Raw genomic sequence first — 21,885 nt, forward strand, 5'->3', positions numbered from 1 at the left:
AGAGAAAAACGTTGCATTTTTTCTGACAAAACAGAATTTTGATAAACTATTGACAAAACCAAAACCAAACCGTAGTCTTTAGTTAAGTGCGTTTGGGTCGACTAACCCGCATAGTCATGAACTATATAACTACTTTATGACAAATAGTTACTCAACTATTTATCAAATGGTCTCTACTATTCATTAAATTGTAACCCAACTATATATGTACGATATATCAAACCATTAATTCCATTCCCAAAATAGTTTTGGTCGATTTTACTATATGAGAAATTAGTTGTTAGGCAGAAAACTATATGAGGTTTTCATACATATGTGAATATTTTTATAAACTTGGATTTTACGTCAAATAGTCATTGCCCAAAAAATTGACTATTCCCTATATAGTTTCTGAAAAACTCCCGCATAGAAAAAAACCGTTTGAAAATCATTTGTTAAATATTCAATCAACATTTTACCAAATTGTATAGCCACTATTCGGTAAATCATTTTTTTAATTCCTCACCGTCTCTCAAATAGTGAACTATTCCCCATATATGTTGTTAGCAATATTCACTATTTGATTTTTTCTTCTAGCGACACTTTGTCAAATGCTTTTTGAAAGTTCATTTTTGCGTATATATTTTAGGGATTTCACCATTTCTCAAATGGTATTTTTAGGGTTTTAAATAGTTATATCAGTGATTTTTCATGGCACATTACATTTTGGGGAACAGTTGTAACAATTCGAATAAACATCATTTTTTCAAGGATTTTCGGAATTTTGAGCTAGAAAACATTAATTTTGCTTTGGTCAAACAGCTTATTTATTTTTTTCATTTTATTTGATATATATTATATTTTTGTCTGAATTGGCCTAATGATATGGGAATTTTAAATTCAAACATGATGGAGAGTTTGCGGGATTCTAAATCAGCAACAAATTAAACTGAAGAGAAAATAGTACAACAAATTTTAGAATTAACTTATACAGAAGAAGAAAAAACACAGTTCAGGGAGGCATCCACTGCGGTAGAGAGTTGACCGAAGCTGTACAGCACGATCAGCTCCATCTCCACCATCCTTTGGAAATCATTGGTCGGATGGTGGGGTCCCAGGTTATTTCAGCAGTCGGTTCTGCAGATTGTTCTGAAGGAAAACGGCACAGTCGTGCAACGTCGGATAACCGAGAGTTCATCTGGTGATCTTGTTGTTCTTGGATTAAACCTGAAAAAAAGAAAACACACTAAATAAAAAAATGTAAATAAAAAAACATGCAACATTTGAAGGGGCAGTACGACATTGCTCTTACGGCATTTCTTCTCATGTGTTCAAATGGGAAGAAGGTTGTAAGAGCAATTTCGTACCGTCCCTTTCTAATGTTGCTCCAGAATACAACTTGTTATCATACAAACAAAACATGCTGCGAGATGCTCCGCCTTTTCCAAAGAAATCCACGCAAAACCGAGTCTGTTTCCAGCTTCGCCAACAAAGGTTCCCTATGAAAGTTGCCTTGACCATTCCGGAAAGGTCTGGATCGCCGACTTTCCAAATACAGCTGGATTAGCCGCACCGAAAGCAACTTATTGATCCGTGTATCAATCAGGGATGTTTGCTGGAACTGGTTTTTGGCTAGAATCGAAAAAAACGAATGGATCCTTGTCGCAATCAAGACTTTCTTTACAGCTGTTGCCAACTTACTCCCAAATCTATCCTGCTCCTTCGTGATCGCTCAGAAGACTCACGGATGCCGTTCGGGATACCAGCAAGGGAGTCAATCTTGGCGTCTTGAAAGGTATCCTCGCAAACGGGTGCCGAGGACCAATGTGGTCCAGCCCTAAACCAATGTGGTCCACAAGTTTCACAGCACTCGTTCCGAATCCATCCGAAACACCATCACCGTAATTCAATCACAAACAGTAAAACCTAGTAAAACACTTGAGCAGCAGCCTGCAGCAGCTGACGTTTTCTCGACGCGCACAGATGTAAACATACACTGTTAGGTGCATTTATGCAATGTTTCGCGTAAATTACCTGCTGAAGTTTTTTTTTAATTGTATAAATAAATAAAATATAGTTATTTGCGTGATTAGTATTTGCAGTGCAAAAATAATTACTAATAATATTGGAAATTTACCATTCATGAATGTTAGAATTTTATAATCTGATTTAGATTTCGTTACTCAATTTTGAGTGCTACTTGTACTAAGTGTAAAGCAACTTGAAACAACAATTTTAGAGTGTATTACGGAATCCGACTTTCATCTGACATCAGTTTGTTTACAAGTTCAACACATCGAGAACCTTGAGCGTTTTTTTTTTTTCGAAATCTGAACTTGCAATTATCTCAACTTTTTCGCCCCAAATCTGTCTAAAAATGAGTGCTCCAAGTTTTCTCGAGTTGCTAAAAAAGTTTACGGTAAGATTTGCTTGAGTATTGGTTGATTTTTGTGTAATTTATTGCGAAATGTTTGTTCTAGACAACGGTAAACAAATGGCATCGAGATGCTGAAGAAGGAGTACGACGAGCTTAAGTCCTCGACGGACATTGACAAGCGGTCCGCACTGCACCAAGCATTCCGCGATCTGCTTCTGGCCAAAACGGGCGACATTCCGGCGATCGAGAAATTAATCTCATTTGCGGTTGCTGCCTGTCGGTCGGAACTAGGAAATGACCGCTCCGATGATCCCGGTGGTGCTGTTGGGTGACATTTTTTAAGCTGTCACGCTGGATAAGTGCGAGGCGATTTGCACCTGAGAACAATGTCACGACCTGGAAGGAGGATTTTTTCTTCACCGCTTTCAAGCACAACTTTCTGCGGACGTGCTACGATTTGCTGAGGGAATTTTCTTGGCCAAATTCTTTCCGTTTAGCGGTTGAACCTAGGTGCTCCCAGTGGTCTCAAATTGTTTAAAACATTTACGGTAAGTTTTGCTTTGGTTTTGGTGTAATTTATTGCGAAATCTTGTTCTAGACAACGGTAAACAAATGCACCGAGGGATCAGCATCGAGCTGTTGAAGGATTACAACGAGACGAAGTCCTCGACGGACATTGACAGGCATTTCGCACAGCACCAGGCGTTCGCGATCTGCGACCGGCCGGGACAGACGGCATTCCGGCGATCGAAACATTCATCTCGCTTGCGGTTGCGGTCTGTCGGTCGGAAATGACCCCTCCGACGATCTCGATGCTACTGCTGAGGATCATGTTTAATGCCGTTACGCTGGACAAGTGCGGGTCGCGACCAGGGAGGAATTTTTCTTCACATATAATTTCGGAGTTTAATCTGAAGAAGATCATCAAGTACGGGGTGGAGGAGAGTGATTTGGGAGATTCTGCGCGTTCGATGACTGATTGTGCGGAATCGTCGTCTCGGTCGGTGTGAAAAACGAGAGAGAATGGGAGACCAGTGAGGTACAGGAGGATGGGGATGTTCAGATTAGTGGTGGCGCTGGGACGCAACAGCCGCAGCTGAAGATCGACTACAATTTAAATTGCAAGCTTTGGGCGCTGCAAGACTTTTCCGTTAACCCATACCAGAGCTGATGATCCTTCACCTGTCTCCTCGTCAGTCAAGTTCAAGTCGGACAGTCACTGCCTTACCGTGGCTCAGGTTTATTGGCTGAAGGAAACTAAAACGACGGTAACCAAACTGATTGAGGAATCTCCGCCAGGGAAAAAAATCTGTCCAGTGAGGAACCGCAGCAGCGGCAATCTCTGAAATGGCAACCGAGGACCAGCCGGTGGTTTGAATTTTTTAGATTGTTTGAGACTATTTTAAAAATATATCAATTTTAGGATCGACAAAATTGGTTTATGTTTATGCTTCTTTTTAGAATCGACAGAATTTCTAATCGTCGCTCCATCAAACTCCTTGCACATTAAATAGCTATCAGATGCTATCAACGGAACTACCCGGCCGGTGGTCATCTTCAAATTGACGTCGGAATGTTCCGATCATATCCAGTCGCCGGTTCGCCCTACCAAAAGTCAGCGATGCCGGTGGTGACCGAGCTAAAAATTAATTCAATTCAATCAGCTGATTTTTGTAATGATTACTTTTTGATAATGTGAATTATTACATTTTTAATACACGCATATTTAGATATTTAGGTATATACATTAAAAAATATTGCTTATTTTAAATGCAAAAAAAAATCGAAACACAAATTCCATTGTTCACATATAAGATAATCATTGTAAATTCATTGTTGAATATGTAATGTTCTGTACTATCAAATAACAAATAAATCCATTGTACTCCAATCGAGAAAAAAATGTTTATTCGCTTAATATTCCTGACACAGGTCTTTTAATATATTTTTCTTAGAAAAAACTAAGTCGAATATTTCCAACAGCACCATTCGACAAATAATTATTAAGGATATTTTGGTAAGTAAAAAAAATATCATTAATAACAGTAATAATACTAATCTGTGTAAAAAAAACTTATTTAAATTTTTGTTGAAGATGAATGACTTCTCAAATAGTTCCCAGAAGGTCAAATATCTTCATTTTTCTGACCAAAATCAATGACTATTAAAAACAATTACATGAAAATTTCACAAATAATAACTATCTGATAAAATGTTTTTGGGAAAACAATTCAACAAATGGTGATTCTATACTAAATAGTCATTTAATATTTCTATATGATCATCAAATCATCCTCGTTCATCCGGGAATCGTTTAACATATAGTTGGATTATATAACAAACTGTAATTGTACTCTATACTGTTGAAATATTGTTTGAACTATTTGGACTTATAGACATAGTAATTTTACTTCATGTAAGTTGACAAATTATTTGGATTATACAAACTTATCGAAAAAAATGTGGCCGCCATCAATTGTGTTCTACTATAGCATTTATAATAGGTTCCCGCATAAACGAGAACCTTAAAAAAACTTTTTGTTAAATAGTTTTGTCACCATTTCAGAGATCGTAACCACAATTTGAAAAATGGTAGCAAAACCTTAAAAATACCATATCGGAAATGGTACCCTACCATTTATCATAAAGTTCGACCATCTGAATTGAGGGTGGTTAGCAACGGTAACCTTAAAAATCCCCGAACAACGTTTCGTCAAATTACCATTTGTGTAATGGTAAAAATAAAGTAAATTTTCTCGAAAAAGCGACGTTTTTCCTCCGGTTTTTACTGTTTCAGAAATGGTTTTTGAATGGTACCCGGATAAACGAAAACTATATCGATTGTGATGAGGAACTTAAAATAACCTTATGAGATATAGTCACCATTTGTAATAATGTTATTTGGCGGACCTCGACAACTATTTGTTGAATGGTTACCATACGTAATAGAGTTATTTTAATGTTTGTAATGGTCAACAATTTTTTTGGGAACTTTAAAAAACTACTTACGGATGATTTCTCAAATGGTTACCCTAAATCATAAGGTAATTTTAAAGTTCAAATGGTCCAAATTGCGGACCTTGATGACAATTTGTCAAATGGTTACCATACGTTATGGAGTCATTTTAATGTTTATTATGGTCAACAATTTTCTTGGTAACTCTAAAAACTATTTGAGGATGTTTTCCCAAATAGTTACCCTAAATCATAAGGTTGTTATAAAGTTCAAATAGTTAACATTGATTCGCAAGTACCATATAGAAACATTAAATAACCATTTGAAAATTGTTGCCATCTTCATTTTTTTTCCACAAAACAAAAAGTAAATTGGAATAAAAAACTAAACAGTCTTGTTTGTTGATTCAAAGAGCGGAGTTGAGAGCTAAGTGAGATGAAAAGGTGGTTGCTTTGAATAAATTAAAGATGCATACTATTGCACTCGACGTGAATGTGCATCAAAATGCAGAGCGTTTAAATGAGCAATAAATGCATTGTAAGTAATGTTTCTCTTAATCAAAAAAAAATTGTATGCAATTATTTAAACAAGCATCATTACAATCTTTTAGAATTTGATACGATTCATATTAATAGGAACACAGACACAATGTACCAGGATGTGGAACTCCAGGCTGGGAGACGGATTTCGTGTTTTCCTGAAACTGATCTTGCGGTATTTCTTCGTCACGGTCGTTTGGGTAAAAATCTCGGTGTTCGCAAATTCGTCCTGATCTTGGCCAGCTTGACCGCTTAACTGAGATTTTGCAGACAAGTAGCATGAGGATGCGTGGAGCCAAAGAATCGCACTGTAGTCGCTCACGTAGAAGTTCCACCAGAATCAAGCGTTGAAGTTTGAGCTCTTCTGAGGCCGTCGAGCGATCGGTGTAATTTCGTAAGGAAGATTGTGCACACACACATGTAAACTTAAACGCTGCGTGGAAAGCTCAACTCCTTAGCTGCACTCGAAAATTATTACCGCGTCGGAAATGCACTGGCTGAAGATGGTGCAACGCGATGAAAACTTGCATTCTCTGGGGGCACCGTGGTCCGTTTCAAACAAAGCTGTCCAATGACTCCTGCGAGAGGTGAGTCGTGCCAATTTCCCCCATACAGTTTAAATTCGGTTTACCACTCGCGTGACAGCCGTCGCCATGCTCATTTTACTCGCGTTTCTCTCTCGCTCTCTCCAACTTTTTGACCCGACGAAGGTGATCTCGAGGTCGTTTCGGTCCTGCAGTCTCTTGGCGATTGGCTGACGGAGAGATCTTGGTATAAAGACGTCGAAATTATAGAAAGTAGATAAACAGGATCATTAAAAGTTTGATAATTTTGGAAGCTTGTGAAATAACTTATCCGATGGTGGTGAAGAGTTTGGAGAGAATATTTGGCCGGATTATGACGAATTAGGGCAGGCTCTATGTTCAGAACAACTAGCTTTGTGGAACCTTAGTGTGTGTCTACTGCTGTTACCAATTGTGGCTTTAGACTTTTGAGACAAAGTGTGACCACTTGACCATGACCAGTTGCAGCTGCAGCCGTTTTTGTCACCCGCTAACCAAATCCCGAACCCCCTAAAATAATCTTTAATTTCATACATAGAATCTACATCGAATAACAAATATAAACATAATCAGTAAAATAAGGTCGCTCTTCTCAACTATGTGAATCGTGTTGTAATCGAACCAAGCCGAATATGATAAGACGACAATGTGATGCGTCTGCTCGTTAACGGTGTCCTCGAGGTCCTCTTTTTCCTGTGTGTTGCTGTTGTCGCTGATAGTGCCAGCCTGGTATTATTTCAGACGCGATCCGCATTGTCCAGAACGGTTATCGTGGCGAACTTCAACAGCATCATCTCCGGTTCACGTTTGGGCGGCTGCGGTGTGGCCGGGCCGAACGCCGAGTTGCTCGAGCATGCTTTTACCTCGATCCAGTTTGTTTCCGCCGGTGGGTTGTCAAAGTCTTTCGTCAAATCTTGCGAATCCTCGTCGTCGGCGCGTGGTTTCTTCAGGAAAACGGCCGAAGAGCGGGCACTCTTGCGCTTACCGCTCTTGGCTTGGGCGACGGCAAACGTTTGCGCTTCTGGTGAGTCAATTTGCCCGATTTCTTGACTTCTCGTCCCCGGCGGACACAGATCGTCAACGCTGAGACGATGCCGGATGTCCCCAGGCGAATGCGGACAGTCCGGAATGTTGTCCGCAATCGCACGTATTCGAAACCCACGAACAACTCCGGAAAGTAATACCGGTGGATCACGTCGTCTTGTTCCGGCGGAACGTGAGCCAGGCAACGGATCGACCGCTGAATAGATGATGTGCGTCGCTTCCTTCTCGTCCGGAGTCATCTCGCCCTGATGGTTCGTCAAGATGTCCATGGGGCAGTACGCCGTCTGCTTGTCCTAAAAGGTGCTATTCGTCGCTCCGTGCCCATCCTCCGCCAACGCCAAAACTTCCTTCGGCCACGTCGCATTCTACATCAGCACCGGCCGGAACTGCCCGGTTATTTTTCTTGTCTGAGCCCATGTCCAGTATCAGATCCACCTCTAGGTACGTGTAACAGCGCAGATTCGAGATGCATCGCTCCGGGAAATTGGTCAAACGTCCCGGCGTAGCAATCACCCCCTTAAAGCCACGATTCAAATCGCGAACCTAAGAAAAACAAAAACGTCAACGTCGGCAATCCAAGTGCATCCGAGGCAATTCACCTACGATCAATTCAGCGTGCTGTCAAAGATGCGGATGTTCGGCTTCTGATCATTATCTCGCTGGAGTGGAAGCTCGCGTCCGGACAGCGCAATCGGCCAACCCCCCGGCGGTCGGCGGGGGGAGGCTTTGTTGATCTCGGGGAAGTTTTCCTGCGTTGGATGGAGCACGGTATTACCTATGCATGTTTTTGCGGAATAACTGCACCTCATCGGCGGAACGAACCGCAACGCGTGGGCGGGGCACGTTAAAGGCCTTCAGCGACTGCACTTCAACGCGGTCCTCCTTCGAGTTCTTCCGGCTTGGGAACGTAACTGTTGCGCATACTCTTCCGTATGAATTCAACATCCGGTTATACTTTTTTTGGATTGTCGAACGAGCTCCGATTCGCCAAAGTTATTCTTCAGGATCATTCCACGTCCACCGCCCGCTGCCCGGTTCGCCACAGTTGCTGTTCGGAAGCTTCGTCACCAACTTCGTTTTTCCTGCAAAGAAAACGGACTTAAAATGTAAGCAAATTTGACACCCACAGAAACAAACCTTTTGCGATGAGGGGCAGGGCATGCTTCGATGCGAGTTTGTTATTCTTCGGAACGAACATAACTGTTTCGTCAAACTTGGCAAGTTCCGGTCCACCTTGCAACCTTACAACTGCTGAACCGCAACATTCGCCGAATCAGCCGTCGCGGCCGTCGCCAAAATCAAAACCATGCACAAACATAAACAATAACAAAAACAAGACCTACCGTCGGATACCGTAAAATGATACTGATACGAATATTTGAAAAATATTTGAATTTTCGGCTCTATTTATCAATCTAGAGCAGTAGCTTGTAAAAAAAAGTCATTGTAATCACATATTTTATCATTATTTTCCTTTTATTAAACATTTCTAGAGTTTTTTTTGAAAAGGTCCTATAAACAAAATTTTTAATTTTTGCTTTTTGGGTGTTTTTAGAACCGCCTTGAGTCAGGGTTATTCAAAAACACCCAAAAAGCAAAAAGTGAAAATTTTGTTTATAGGACCTTTTCAAAAAAAACTCGAGATTTGTATGCAAAATTTGCGTATTCAAATAAAATATTTTTAAATCTAAAGTTACTACCCACTACTGTAACTGTTTACGTATCGGTGGTGCCATCTGTTGTTTCAAATTTAGTTAATCAAAAATACCACCAGAGGGATTTGGCGTAGAACAAACGCGAACCTGGCGGCAATTTCGTGAAAAACCCCCTGTCCGTACCCCATTGTATTTATACGAATTTCGTTTCAAACGCAACAACCGATACAAACACGGAACCGGTTGTTGCTTTTGAAACGGAATGTGTATACGATTCGAAATTAATTCCGTTTCAGAATTCGAATAAAGCTGTGTTCGCTCAAATTCAGTAACAACATTTCAAAAGGGCGAAACCTACGATCCTGCCGTTTCGAGAAAATCAACATTCAAAATTTTGCAACTCCGATCAATTCCTATTTTCACAAAAAAGCATGAAAACCATCATTTTTTTCAAAACGTAATAGAAAATAGCAATAATTTCATCACAGAGAGCAATTTGAAATTAATTAAGGTGTTTTTGCTATTAAAAATTGAGAAAAACAAATTACGCCTTTTTGAAGAGCGTGCCTCCATTTTCGCCCCACCGTATTCGCCACCCACTCAACCAAAACAACGGTTTAGCCCGTCAGGTTACGCCACAAAGCAAAAGTAAACAACAGATTCGCCCTTTTGTTTTTTGTTCATTTTTCGGGTTTTTAAAGAAAAAAGTGGTGAAACAACTATTTTATCATTGTGAAACGTTACAGTCAGTGATAATACAGTGATATTTGCAACCTCAGTGATAAAAAATTGGTCTAGAAAGCCTTCATAAGGAGTCCGATTCAGGCCAAGACTCGTTGAGCTAGGATACACCGTAAGTAGCAAGTTGGTTTGACGATGTGGTCTATATTGAAGTGACGTTCCTTGGGGTGTCCCCGCCGGAAGTGGGAGACACCATCCGGCCTTCTCAATCTTTGCATAGCTTCGATGGTTACGGAGGCGATGATTTTGTACGGCATTCCTCCTTAACCTCCCTACACTAACTTTTTGTCCTGCAACTGCTCGACCTAGAATCCCCGGATGTCCCAAGAACCGGCAAATTATGGACCTTCACATCTAGATTGTGAATCCAGACCAGATCCGATACTACAATAATTGAAATTAAAAAGTTATGTATTTAGGACAAGATTTAGGATCATACAAATCTGTGTTTTTTGTGGAATTGTGGTCAGAGACATCAAAAACATACATTTTGATCCATTTTGAGGATTGTCAGGTTAAAATTCACTAAATTATAACGAAAAATTAGTGTTTCTAAATATACGTCGGAACTTGCAGAAAACACTACATTCGCCCCTCGTGATTGGATGAAAACACAAGGGCGGAAACACAATTTGGTTTGTTTTGATTGGTGTTGTTGATTAGCCCTTTTGTTTTTTGCTTGTAAAACTACGTATTTTCGGAATTTTGTGATGATGGAGGGTGTTTTAGAATCAGTTTTGTTCGCTTTATATGATTCTGACAAAAACTCAGTTTGTTTACATCTGAGGGTTTCGCCCTATTGAAAAGTTGTTACAGAATTGATTCAAGTACGGTATGCTGATCGGAAGGAACGCGGTCAAGAAATGTTGCGTGTTCTTTTCGTGACCCCCCCAAGAAAAGTTGACAGTTCGGTATGAGCACGATTGACGGTGTGCGCGCTTGAGGTTCTTTGGAGGAAAAAATAAAAAGATCAAAAATATTCAAAACTTAACATTAAATAGATTAAAAATGTTTATTCAAAAACTTTTAACAACAACAATTATAAACAAAATTAAGAAATCAATAAATAAAAGCAAATTTATAAATTCTTAAATTCTAAAACAAGAAAAACTGAAATAAAAAAATATGTAATTATGAAATTAAAAAACTATGTAATTATGAAATAAGGAAATTAAAAAAAATAGGAAATTAGGAAACAAGGGAATTAGGAAATTTGGAAATTATGATATTATCAAATTGGTAAAATAAAGAAAATAAGAAAATTAGTAAATTATGAAATTATGAAACAAGGAAATTAAGAAATTAGAAAATTAATATGTAAGGAAATTAGGATGTTAGGAAGTTAGGAAATTAGGAAATTAGGAAATTAGGAAATTAGGAAATTAGGAAGTGAGGAAATTAGGAAATTTGGAAATTAGGAAATAAGGAAATTTTTAAAATTAGGAAACTAGGAAGTTAGGAAATTAAATTCGGATATTAGTAAGTGAGGAAGTTAGGAAATTGGGAAATAAGGATATCAGGAAACTAGGAAATTAGGAAGTTAGGATATTAGGAAGTTAGGAAATTACGAAGTTAGGAAATTAGGAAATTAAGAAGTTAGGAAGTTAGGAAATTAGGAAACTAGGAAATTAGGAGTTTAGGAAGTTAGGAAGTTAAGAAATTATGAAATTAATATGTTAGGAAATTAGGAAGCTAGGAAATTAAGAAATTATGAAATAAGGAAAATAGGAAATTCAGAAATTAGAAAATCGTGAAATTGGGAAAATAATATGTTAGGAAATTCGGAAGTTAGGAAATTAGGAAGTTAGGAAGTTAGGAAATTAGGAAATTAGAATATTAGGAAGTTAGGAATTTGGGAAATTAGGATATCAGGAAATTAGGAAATTAAGAAGTAAGGAAGTTAGGAAATTAAGAAGTTAGGAAATTAGGAAATCAGGAAATTAGGAAGTTAGGAAATTAGGAAACTAGGAAATTAGGAGTTTACGAAGTTAGGAAGTTAAGAAATCAGGAAATTTGGAAGTATGGAAATGATGAAATAAGGAAATTAGGATATTCGGAAACTAGGAAGTTAGGAAATTTGGAAATTATGAAATAAGGCTGGTACAAATGTTTATTTTTTTTCTGGAATTCTTAAATTCTTAAAGTTTTAAATCCTTAAATTCTTAAATTCTGAAATTCCAAAATTCTTAAATTTTTAAATTCTTAAATTCTTAAATTCTTAAATTCTTAAATTCTTAAAAACTTAAATTCTTAAATTCTTAAATTCTTAAATTCTTAAATTCTTAAATTCTTAAATTCTTAAATTCTTAAATTCTTAAATTCTTAAATTCTTAAATTCTTAAATTCTTAAATTCTTAAATTCTTAAATTCTTGAATTCTTAAATTCTTAAATTCTTAAATTCTTAAATTCTTAAATTCTTAAATTCTTAAATTCTTAAATTCTTAAATTCTTAAATTCTTAAATTCTTAAATTCTTCAATTCTTCAATTCTTAAATTCTTAAATTCTTAAATTCTTAAATTCTTAAATTCTTAAATTCTTAAATTCTTAAATTCTTAAATTCTTAAATTCTTAAATTCTTAAATTCTTAAATTCTTAAATTCTTAAATTCTTAAATTCTTAAATTCTTAAATTCTTAAATTCTTAAATTCTTAAATTCTTAAATTCTTAAATTCTTAAATTCTTAAATTCTTAAATTCTTAAATTCTTCAATTCTTAAATTCTTAAATTCTTAAATTCTTAAATTCTTAAATTCTTAAATTCTTAAATTCTTAAATTCTTAAATTCTTAAATTCTTAAATTCTTAAATTCTTAAATTCTTAAATTCTTAAATTCTTAAATTCTTAAATTCTTAAATTCTTAAATTCTTAAATTCTTAAATTCTTAAATTCTTAAATTCTTAAATTCTTAAATTCTTAAATTCTTAAATTCTTAAATTCTTAAATTCTTAAATTCTTAAATTCTTAAATTCTTAAATTCTTAAATTCTTAAATTCTTAAATTCTTAAATTCTTAAATTCTTAAATTCTTAAATTCTTAAATTCTTAAATTCTTAAATTCTTAAATTCTTAAATTCTTAAATTCTTAAATTTTTAACTTTTTAACTTTTTAACTTTTTTAATTCTTAAATTCTTAAATTTTTTAAATTTCTTAATTTTTTTAAATTTCTTTATTCTTAAATTTTCATTCTAGATTTTTTAATTTTGGAAGAAATAGAGTTTTTGATTGTTATAATTTCGAGGTTTTCGTAAATTTGTATTTACGAATTTCTATATTTCCGATTTTTAAAACTTTTGGAATTTCGACTTGTACATTCGTTTCGAATTTTAACATTTTTGATCTATAGAATTTATAAAAACGTTAAAAATTAAAATTATTATTCAATCTGTATATTTTTAATTTAGATTTTCCAAATTTCAGAATTTTGTTGAAATTTTCTTTATTATTTAAAAAAAATGTTATTTGAAATTTCTGAAATGTTTATTTTTTTCACATTTTTGTATTTGTTGTTTGGTTGGATTTTAAAATTTCAGATTATTGTTGTATTTTCAGTAATAACATAGATATTTGTATGATTATTATCAAGTTTAATTTCACTCTGATTTACTTCATTTTGGTCCAGCGAGTATGGATAAATCGGACTGTGCAGGGGACTCATAATCCAGAGGTAGCTGGTTGGTACTAGCAATAAATTGTTGGTGACACGATGGCCGACATCTATAAAGACAACTTCTTTTTTTACTCCATTTCGACCGAAAAACTAAATCTGTCCTTTTTGTTCAATATTCTGCTTTTTGAGATTCGGCGGGAATTTTAAATATTATTATCTCCAAAATTATTAAAACGTTTGTAATTATCAGTCGTATTCAAAAAGAAAAATTACAATTCTTTGATTTTTTCATCAAAACATATTACAAACAAGCACCGCGCGAAGAAACTTCAAACGCAATCTTTCCGTTTCTGTTACTTTTCAGCTGCGTACCGCTTAAGAAAAATCTTTTCGTGACCCTTTCCTTGACCGTTTCTTGGGCGTTTTTTTGTATGGAGTTTTGCGTTCCTTCCCATCTGCGTATCAGCCTTCAGGTACGACTTTTAATTTCAATATATTTGTGCAACCGTTGATGCAAAAATGTATTGGTTCAGGGTTCAGGGTTAGACATTTTGCATTCAAATACTAAAAAAAAATGTGCCCACAGATTTATATATTTATTTTAATGATTATTATCTAACCGTGGGCCAATCCTGTTTTGACACAATAGTTGTTCAATCTAAACTCAAATTTTAGAATTTACTCACACAGCTACTCTGAAATCAGTTCAATACAAATAGTCAAAAAAATAGTTATGCTGAAATGTACGAAAAATAAATCTTGAATAATAATTTAGTTTTCCACCATCAAAAGTCTTGTTTCATTTTACAGTGCAAAAACATCGAAGAAAGCGATTGGCTAAAATGACAACCTCGGAAATCATGGCAAGTTTTGTTTACAAACAGCCTGAGCTGGAGTAACAGCCGGGAGAAGTTGGACGTGCTGAAGGAACAGAACGATGTCATCCAGAATCGGTCGAAGATTGAGGCGGAAATCGAGAGGAACATTGATCGCCATCTGCGGGACATTGAGGCCAAGATGGTCGTTTTTGGGAGGTCAAAGAGTAGAAGCTAGGAACATCTCTGCGACAAGAAGCGACAGATGCCTTGGCCAGGCGCAGAAAAAACGCAGCAAGTCGTAAGTTAGACGGTACAATCTGAGTATAAGATGATTGATCGATTTTCTTATTCCAGTGGTGTTGACCGGGTAGCGGATGAGTCTGAGACGTCCTCGCGGGATAACCTGTCCGCAATCAAAGGTTGCTGCATCCGTGTCAAATAATAATTACAGCGCTTTCAGGCCAACTCGAATGATTGTTTTGATTGGGATGACCTTCCGTTTGCGGTGGCGGCTGCGTCCTCCTCCGCCAAAATCGATAACTTTTCCGTGAACCTGCTGATGACCGGTAGCTGCTCGGAATTTCGTTCGGGCTGGTAAAGAGTGCCGGCAATCGGTGCTTCAGATGATCTACATTGGCCTCTTGGTGGATGAACTAGCGCGAAATTCGAGGGTTTTCGATTCGCGGTGTTCTTCGCGAGTGGTCGTATCACTACGGGTGATGGATTTTTAGGCCGTCATGGAGCTTGCACGAAATTAGGATGGTGGACCCTCAGGCCATTTTTGAAGCACTTTCGAAACGTTCGTTTCGGTGCTGGTGTCGGATTTGGGCAACTTAAGGAACAAGATTTTGCGGATTTTGTCTGATAAAGTTACCGGAAAAGTGTACGATCTACTCGAAGATGATGGGGCTGATAAAAGCGAAGAATTGTAACATTGGCGGAGAGTTTGTGAACCATACAGTAAAGGCCTTCAAAGAGAATCTGAAGCAATGCAAGTGAGACGCGGCCCAGTACGCGCTTAAATTTTTGGCCGATTTGTTCAATTGTCAAGTCAACTCGACGAACTTGTTGCTCTACCCGTTAGCCTAGGTTGGCCGGGAGTTGTACGAGAAGAAGGAATCGGCGCTGGAGAATTTCAACCGTCCCCTAACATGACAGTTTTCGTGAGTTGCGCGTATCCACCGACAGATGGCAAGTGGGCCTCGTCGGAGTACGCCCATCAAATACGCAACTCAAAATTTGCATAGGAAACTTTTTTTTCGTGACGGCTTTTGTGGCACGCTCACTTCAACAGTTCTAGACTAATATTTGAACGTGGCGTATCTCTAAACAAGTTTTTAAAGAAAATGATTCCATAATGCTTATTTTGTCGTTTTAAACCAAAATAAGGCAAAAACTATATTTGATTAAACTATTCGCCATTTTCAAAAATTTGGCTAGATAATATCGAAGGCCGCCATCTTAGGCCCACTGGGCCCACAAAACGGGGTACGCTCAGTTTGTATGGGAGCTGTCAACATGCTCCCGGGCTGGAGAATTTGCTGGGTATGATTTAGGTGTTTTTGAACAAGCGCACCAAGAAGCATCATAATTCGCCTCATTCGCAGGATGAATATCTGTGGGCACAGATTCGTAAGCTGCGCCAGGACATTTGGGCTGAGAAGCACATCCGGGGTACCTGGCGTTTGACCCCGTCCTGTGCGATGCTCTGCAGCACAACTTGCTGGTGATTCATCCGCCACCGCATCATCCGTGGGTCGTCTACCGGATGATTGATTACACCAATCTATATCAACCAAAAAAGAATACAAATTGAGGAGCACAAGAACAAAAAGGTTCGAAATTCATAAATAATTTTAAACATCTCATGTTTCTGATGTTTGTTACCTTATTTCAATTGTTTGAGCGAATCATTCTTCAATAGTTAATTATTATAATAATAATTTTGGATTTAACGCATAATTGCGAGAGCAAGTATCAAGCGTAGCAAGAGAAAAAAATGAGAGAGCGCGCAAGTCAGAGTATTAATAATCTGCCTTGCGCGCTCTCTCGTTTCTCTTCTCTCGCTACGCTCGTTACCTGCGCTGGTGCAGGCAATCGCTGGCACAGGCAAAAACAGTCTGAAGTGAATCGTTCGTGCGGCTGGTCGTTGTTTACGTTTTGTGCGCAGGTATAATTTTCAAACAAATCATTTAATTTACCAGATACTTTGTTTACATTTTTCTTTTTGATCATTTCAGCGCCGTGGAGAACTTGAAACATTGGATCAGTTGGTGCTGGATGATTCGATCGGTAATCAAAAGGGATCTTGGCGGCAGCCGACCGAGGAAATCCTTTGAATCATCAGATAAGTACATGATATTTGAATGTTACATTCTACTCGATACTTTGTGATTTTTTTTTCTTTTTTTTCTTTTTTCTTTTTTTTCAGGTTTGGACGACTTTGGCAGCATGATCAACCGAACAGAATCGGCAATCAACTAAAATTAAAGCCGAAAAAGTTCTAATATTATTGTTGTGAACCATCCGTCAAAAAGTGAACAATTCTGTACAAATTTGGTAGGTACAAACCCGCATAAAGTTTTACTATAAACCAACAGTAGATTTTATGGTTATCACACGATAAATTCTATGGTTATTTTTACCATGATTCTACAGTAGCCTTTATGTTTTTTCACCATAGAACATATCTTATTTTGGGAAATTACTATAAAAAAGGGGTATTGTTAGGCACAGTCACCATAAAAATTTCGACTTTTCCCCATACAAAAAAAAACCAAAAACTATATATTCTACCGTATTTTCATTGATGCCTTTTCCGTCCAAAAAATTACCCTTACCATCGAGGGGGACGTCACTCCGCGATAACACACTAAAACGCACAAAAACGAGCTCGAAAAGCATCAACGCTACTCATCGTGCCGAGTTTTCACATAACGCCACCTTAAAGCAAGTTATCGCAAGTTAACGCGCGTTAAAGCGATTTAAAGCGGTCAGCGACTGCTCGACTTTGAACTAAGCAAAATCGTTCTGCAGCCTTGCCATCTCAAATCGAGTAGTTTTTAATCGAGTTTGGCAACTCGGTGTTTGTTTTGCTTTTCCTGCAGTTTTGTAAATAAACAAAGCAATCTGCAATCCGCGAGTTTATTTTCTTCCAGGTCGGTGACAAAAACGTTGCAGGTTTGCCGCTCCGCTGGCGGTCCCAAGGGAAAGGGGGAATATTCCCGAGCCGGCGGTACGAGGAGTTGTTTTCAGCGATGGCTGCACTATGGGGTTTCAGGCGGCCATAAATCGAAAAACCGACATACTCTAATTATTTTTTTGGTATTTTTTTTCGAAAATAAACATTCTAACTAAGAAAAATCCGGAGTTTGAAAGTTGTAGGTTCAAAATTCACTGAATTGCAGACCTTCAAAGGCGAAAATGGTAAGAAAAAACATGTTTTTTGACAAAAAAATGATTATTTTTCATAGTTGTACTGTGTAGCTGTTTATGTATTTTTTCCTGCATCATTATATATATTCAGAAAGGTAATTGATTCAACTTCAATAACATTTTACAAAACACACTTTTACAGGCTAAAAAAAATAATAAAAATCAAAAAAGATGGATTTTTATTCAAAATTTAGTTTTTTTCAACTTTGTTAATGGAGTACTTTTTTTGTGTGCATTTGTGCGATCTGAAAATTTTGCAGCTTAAAATTTGAACCATTTCCTAACTTGTCTCCAAATTTCAAAGTGCACTTATGTGCACTTTTTGAGTTATGCCATTTTGAACATTTTGATTCATGCAAGAAAATTAATGATTTCGCGTATACGCTTGGTTAAAATCACATTATTTACCTGCGGAGGCAGAAATGACGTACCTGCTATGTATGTTTTGAAATTGATTTGATATTCATGACTTTTTTGGTACTTAGGTACGTTTAATAAAATTAGAAATTCCTATTCTAAGTATTTTACAGAAACGATTCGTCGAATATTCATATCAGTTCGTTGTTGTGTTCTTTTGAAAGTATGGATAATAATACCGTAGTGTCCCTGTACGATAAAACGAAGCACTATTCTGAAAACGTGAGAACTGGTTTCGAGTATATTTGTAAGAATTACAACATTGCAGAACCATCACATGATCAACTCAGGAAAAACCCACAGAGGAAAAACTACGCATGCTGTTCTGTAGCTTCAAAACGATGTATACAAAAGCCCATAGAAGAAGTTCATATTTTAAGTAATCTAACGACAATCGGTTACATAGTGATTTTGATTTAGAAGAATTTATCGTGGAAAACGTGAATTTTGCAAGTGGATCAACCAAAAACGTGGACGAGAATCCATACAATGTTCCATAAAATAAACCGTCTAAAATTCTAAAACACCGCAAAAATCAAATTTTAATTGGAGGGGGATGGGGGGGGGGGGGGTCTTCAAAGAGAGGTGGATTTAAACTCAAGAAAAAGAGGAGGGAGATTGAACGTAAATCAGAAACTTTAACATAGCATAAACCGTCATTCCGTGCATCAAATAGACAGAGCAAGAATATTAAAATTCACCACTTTAATGCATGTGGCCTCAAATATATGAAAAAATCGAAAATTAAACTTTTTTTTTGGAAAAATATCAAAATTCATTTGTTTTCATTATACTAAGTACAAACAACACAAAAAAGTCACAAAAAAGTAAAAAAATATTTTTGGCCGCTCGCTTATATGGAAATACCCCATAGTGGGCTGGTCCGGCGAATTCGGTTTGACGGAGCAGAAGCAAATGCTTCAGGTTTTGTGGAGGAGCCCGCAGAACCAGCGAAAGGCGGTCTACATCTCGGTGGAGGAAGGACCGAGTGGAGATGGTGAGGCACATGCAGGCCACGTACGACACGAACACGTTTTATTCTAGAGCGAATCGGGTGTTGGAGATTGACACGCCGGAAGAAGTTGATAGATTTTTGGGACCGTGAGGTGGATACGGGGATTAGGAACTTGTATCGAGGCCGAACGGGACCGAGCGGGTTGAGATCGTGGAGACACCAAGGACATTTCCGCCATCCGGTTGTTCCCTGGCCCATCTTCTGCAGTACTGTAGCATGGACACCCGGATCAAGATCGAAGAGTTTTACTACGAGCGGCGTTGCTTGCGAACCTGCTAGGGCCACCAGCAGGCCGGGCGGGGATAAGTTCGTGTCGGGTACATTTGCTACCTCAAGCTGTGGGACAACGAAACGGGCGACGTCGTGTCACACGTTAGCTCACGGAAGATACCGTTTTTCAGCCCGGATCACAGCAAGCAACACCTGCTAGTGGTGGGAACGTCCGACGTCCGATAAGATCATCTGCGTGAGTAGGTTTAACAAAAAAATATGAAATAAGAAATCTCAAATTGTCTTCTCTTATAGTGGGACACCCGTCCAGGAGTACGAACGCCATCTGGGCACGATAAACTTAGGCGATTAAAACCAGCGCTTCGTGACGACCTTCGACGACAAAAGCTAGTGCGTCTTGGAGTGGAAAACTCCAGTGAACATGACGGTGTACATCGCCGATCCAAGGATGCAATCGATCCCCGCAGTCACCCTTTCCCCTAACGGCAAGTGACTCGCCTGCCAGAGCATGCACAACAAGGTAGTGATCTTCAGCGCAATTAACTTACACCGGCTACATGGATTCCAGTCGTGCGTGTAATTTGGACATTTTCTTCGACAGGAGAAACCTTGTACCAGCGATGGCGACGGCTGAGTCTACATCTGTTTCACGGCCTTTACGAGCAGCTGAGTGTCACGTCAGTTCATCCGAATCTACCTGGAGGCTTTAGTGGTTTAATTTGGGTTCTTTTGCAGACTAACAGTATCGCCACGCGCTGATTCTCGAGTTTCTCCTGCTCCTCGCGAATACGAATGGTCTCGCAGGTGCATTCAATGGAGGTCCGCTGTTGAATCTGGACCACCGCGGGGACAGCACCAACAGTTTGCCGGCACCGGTGCCTATGCTGACGGAGTTCTACAAGGAAGAGCAACTCCAAGCTGAGCATTCCCGTCTGGCCTCATCGGAGGGACTTTTCCATGCAGTAAAGTGACCGGTTACGATTGGTTCAACCTGATGCGCAAAAAGACACAATTACGATGGCCTGCAAAGTGCTGCTTCTGTTCCGTCTGCGTCATATCAACAACCACCATCCTCAAGCTGAACATGGCCACCAAGAAAATGATGCGCATCGCCGGTCCGTACTTCACTTACAGCTACTTTTCGCTCATTTCGATCCGCAACCTGATCTACAAGCGTGGATTCGTCAAGCACCGACATTGCTGCATCACAATCACGGACAGGATCGAGCGCAAAACACCGTCAACCAGCTGGGCAGCATTCAGAGAGAGAGATCAACGGTTCAACTGCAGCATTCAGCAAGGGCGGCAACTTCAAGTTGGACGTTCCCAAGCACTGCAGGGCACTGGTCCCGCGCAAGAAAATGCCCCACCCCGCGGCATGTACAGTTTGTGTGGAAAAGTTTTCTGGTTACCGTAGAACATCAACTTCCGTTTACGATTCCGCCCGATCCCGTCGCTTCTGATCAACCACGGTCCCGATCTTGCCTGTTTTCTTATCGAATTAAATTGATGTTAAATTGAATGAATTTATTGAAAAGATTTTTTTTAATACAGTTTAGATTCCTTCAGATTTATTTAAAAAAAATACGCATCACACTATTACACATATCCTAAAGTTTTCACGTGAATGAATCGAATTGCGCAGCGGCGTTACTGGACGACGATCCATTGTTGGCTGCAAAACCGGTCGAACCTGGGGCAACATCGAAACCGTTGGCGACTTCCTCTATGGATTGGAATGCTTAAAAATAAAAATAAAATCAGCTCAGCTGCAAACTAACCTTTTTTTTTCGCTTCGTCACAGTCCGCAATCATTGAGTTTCTTGATGGAGGTCTTGGCATTGTCGTTCTGTTCCTTTGCTTTTGCCTTGTCGATCACTTGCTGCATCAACATCGTGAGTTTTCTCGAACGAGAAGATTCCGGCCAGTTCCGATAAGCACTCCGAAAGATTTATCGTCCTAGTTGTCACGGCCAGCTCGAAGATCTCCCTGACATGCCTTCTTGAGCCTGCTCGCCTCAAATCAAGTGGTCAACTCTAGAAGCAAATGCGCACGATATTACCACAACTTTCATCTGCTCAGACCAGCTGCGCCGTGGGAGGTTCGTGCCCGGGTGGCATGCTTGAAGACGAACCGCGTCCCGTCGATGTAGGGCATGATCTTCTTGGCCGTTCCTGGTCAATCCTTTTTGCAATTTCGAAAATCACGAAATCTACAGATGACCGAGCCAGTTGTGGAGGCGTCTAAAGTCCCTGGAACACAAACCCGTCACAAGCGCCGGAAACGGTTCCGGCGGAAGATTTGTCTCGAAACTTTTCTTTCAAGAAGAAAGCGAAACACACTGCTCGAATGGTTTGACAACGAGAAATGTCATTTGCTTTTGACAGTTCTCGCTGTCAAAAAAATCGAGCAGTCTGAAGCATGATCGCAACAAAAGGTAAGCCTAAAAGCAAGTTATCGCGGTTAACGCGAGTTAAAGCAAGTTAAAGCGGAAAAGCAAATGTTAG

The 21,885-nt window shown here is 38.6% G+C and overlaps 1 protein-coding gene and 3 long non-coding RNA genes across 6 annotated transcripts; 2 read left to right on the forward strand and 2 right to left on the reverse strand.

Moving 5' to 3' along the window:
• Nucleotides 1-387: 387 nt before the first annotated feature.
• LOC128092416 (uncharacterized) lies at nt 388-1,820 on the reverse strand. The gene is made up of 2 exons (XR_008211751.1): nt 1,681-1,820; nt 388-1,611 (listed from the first exon to the last, which is right to left on the reverse strand). It is a non-coding gene; the product is annotated as an uncharacterized LOC128092416 (long non-coding RNA).
• A 437-nt stretch (nt 1,821-2,257) lies between these two features.
• LOC120425028 (uncharacterized) lies at nt 2,258-3,957 on the forward strand. Its single transcript, XR_005606464.2, has 3 exons — nt 2,258-2,398; nt 2,460-2,904; nt 2,955-3,957. It is a non-coding gene; the product is annotated as an uncharacterized LOC120425028 (long non-coding RNA).
• A 1,884-nt stretch (nt 3,958-5,841) lies between these two features.
• On the reverse strand, nt 5,842-8,787 carry LOC120425036 (uncharacterized). Of its 2 annotated transcripts, none has more exons than XM_039589405.2 (3): nt 8,596-8,787; nt 8,062-8,540; nt 5,842-8,001 (listed from the first exon to the last, which is right to left on the reverse strand). In XM_039589405.2, exon 3 carries the CDS (start codon nt 7,725-7,727, stop codon nt 7,152-7,154), a length of 576 nt encoding a protein of 191 aa, XP_039445339.1. In that variant the 5' UTR covers nt 7,728-8,001; nt 8,062-8,540; nt 8,596-8,787; the 3' UTR covers nt 5,842-7,151. The 2 variants fall into 2 exon arrangements, with proteins under 2 accessions (XP_039445339.1, XP_039445340.1); XM_039589406.2 differs by having other exon boundaries at nt 8,058-8,540.
• A 10,227-nt stretch (nt 8,788-19,014) lies between these two features.
• Nucleotides 19,015-20,927, forward strand: LOC120425002 (uncharacterized). 2 transcript variants are annotated; one of them, XR_008211770.1, is made up of 4 exons: nt 19,015-19,613; nt 19,673-19,898; nt 19,980-20,055; nt 20,114-20,927. It is a non-coding gene; the product is annotated as an uncharacterized LOC120425002 (long non-coding RNA). The 2 variants fall into 2 exon arrangements; XR_005606458.2 differs by having other exon boundaries at nt 19,673-20,055.
• The last annotated feature ends 958 nt before the right edge of the window (nt 20,928-21,885 follow it).

This window comes from Culex pipiens, chromosome 1, assembly GCF_016801865.2.
Source record: "Culex pipiens pallens isolate TS chromosome 1, TS_CPP_V2, whole genome shotgun sequence".
NCBI classification, from domain to species: domain Eukaryota; kingdom Metazoa; phylum Arthropoda; class Insecta; order Diptera; family Culicidae; genus Culex; species Culex pipiens.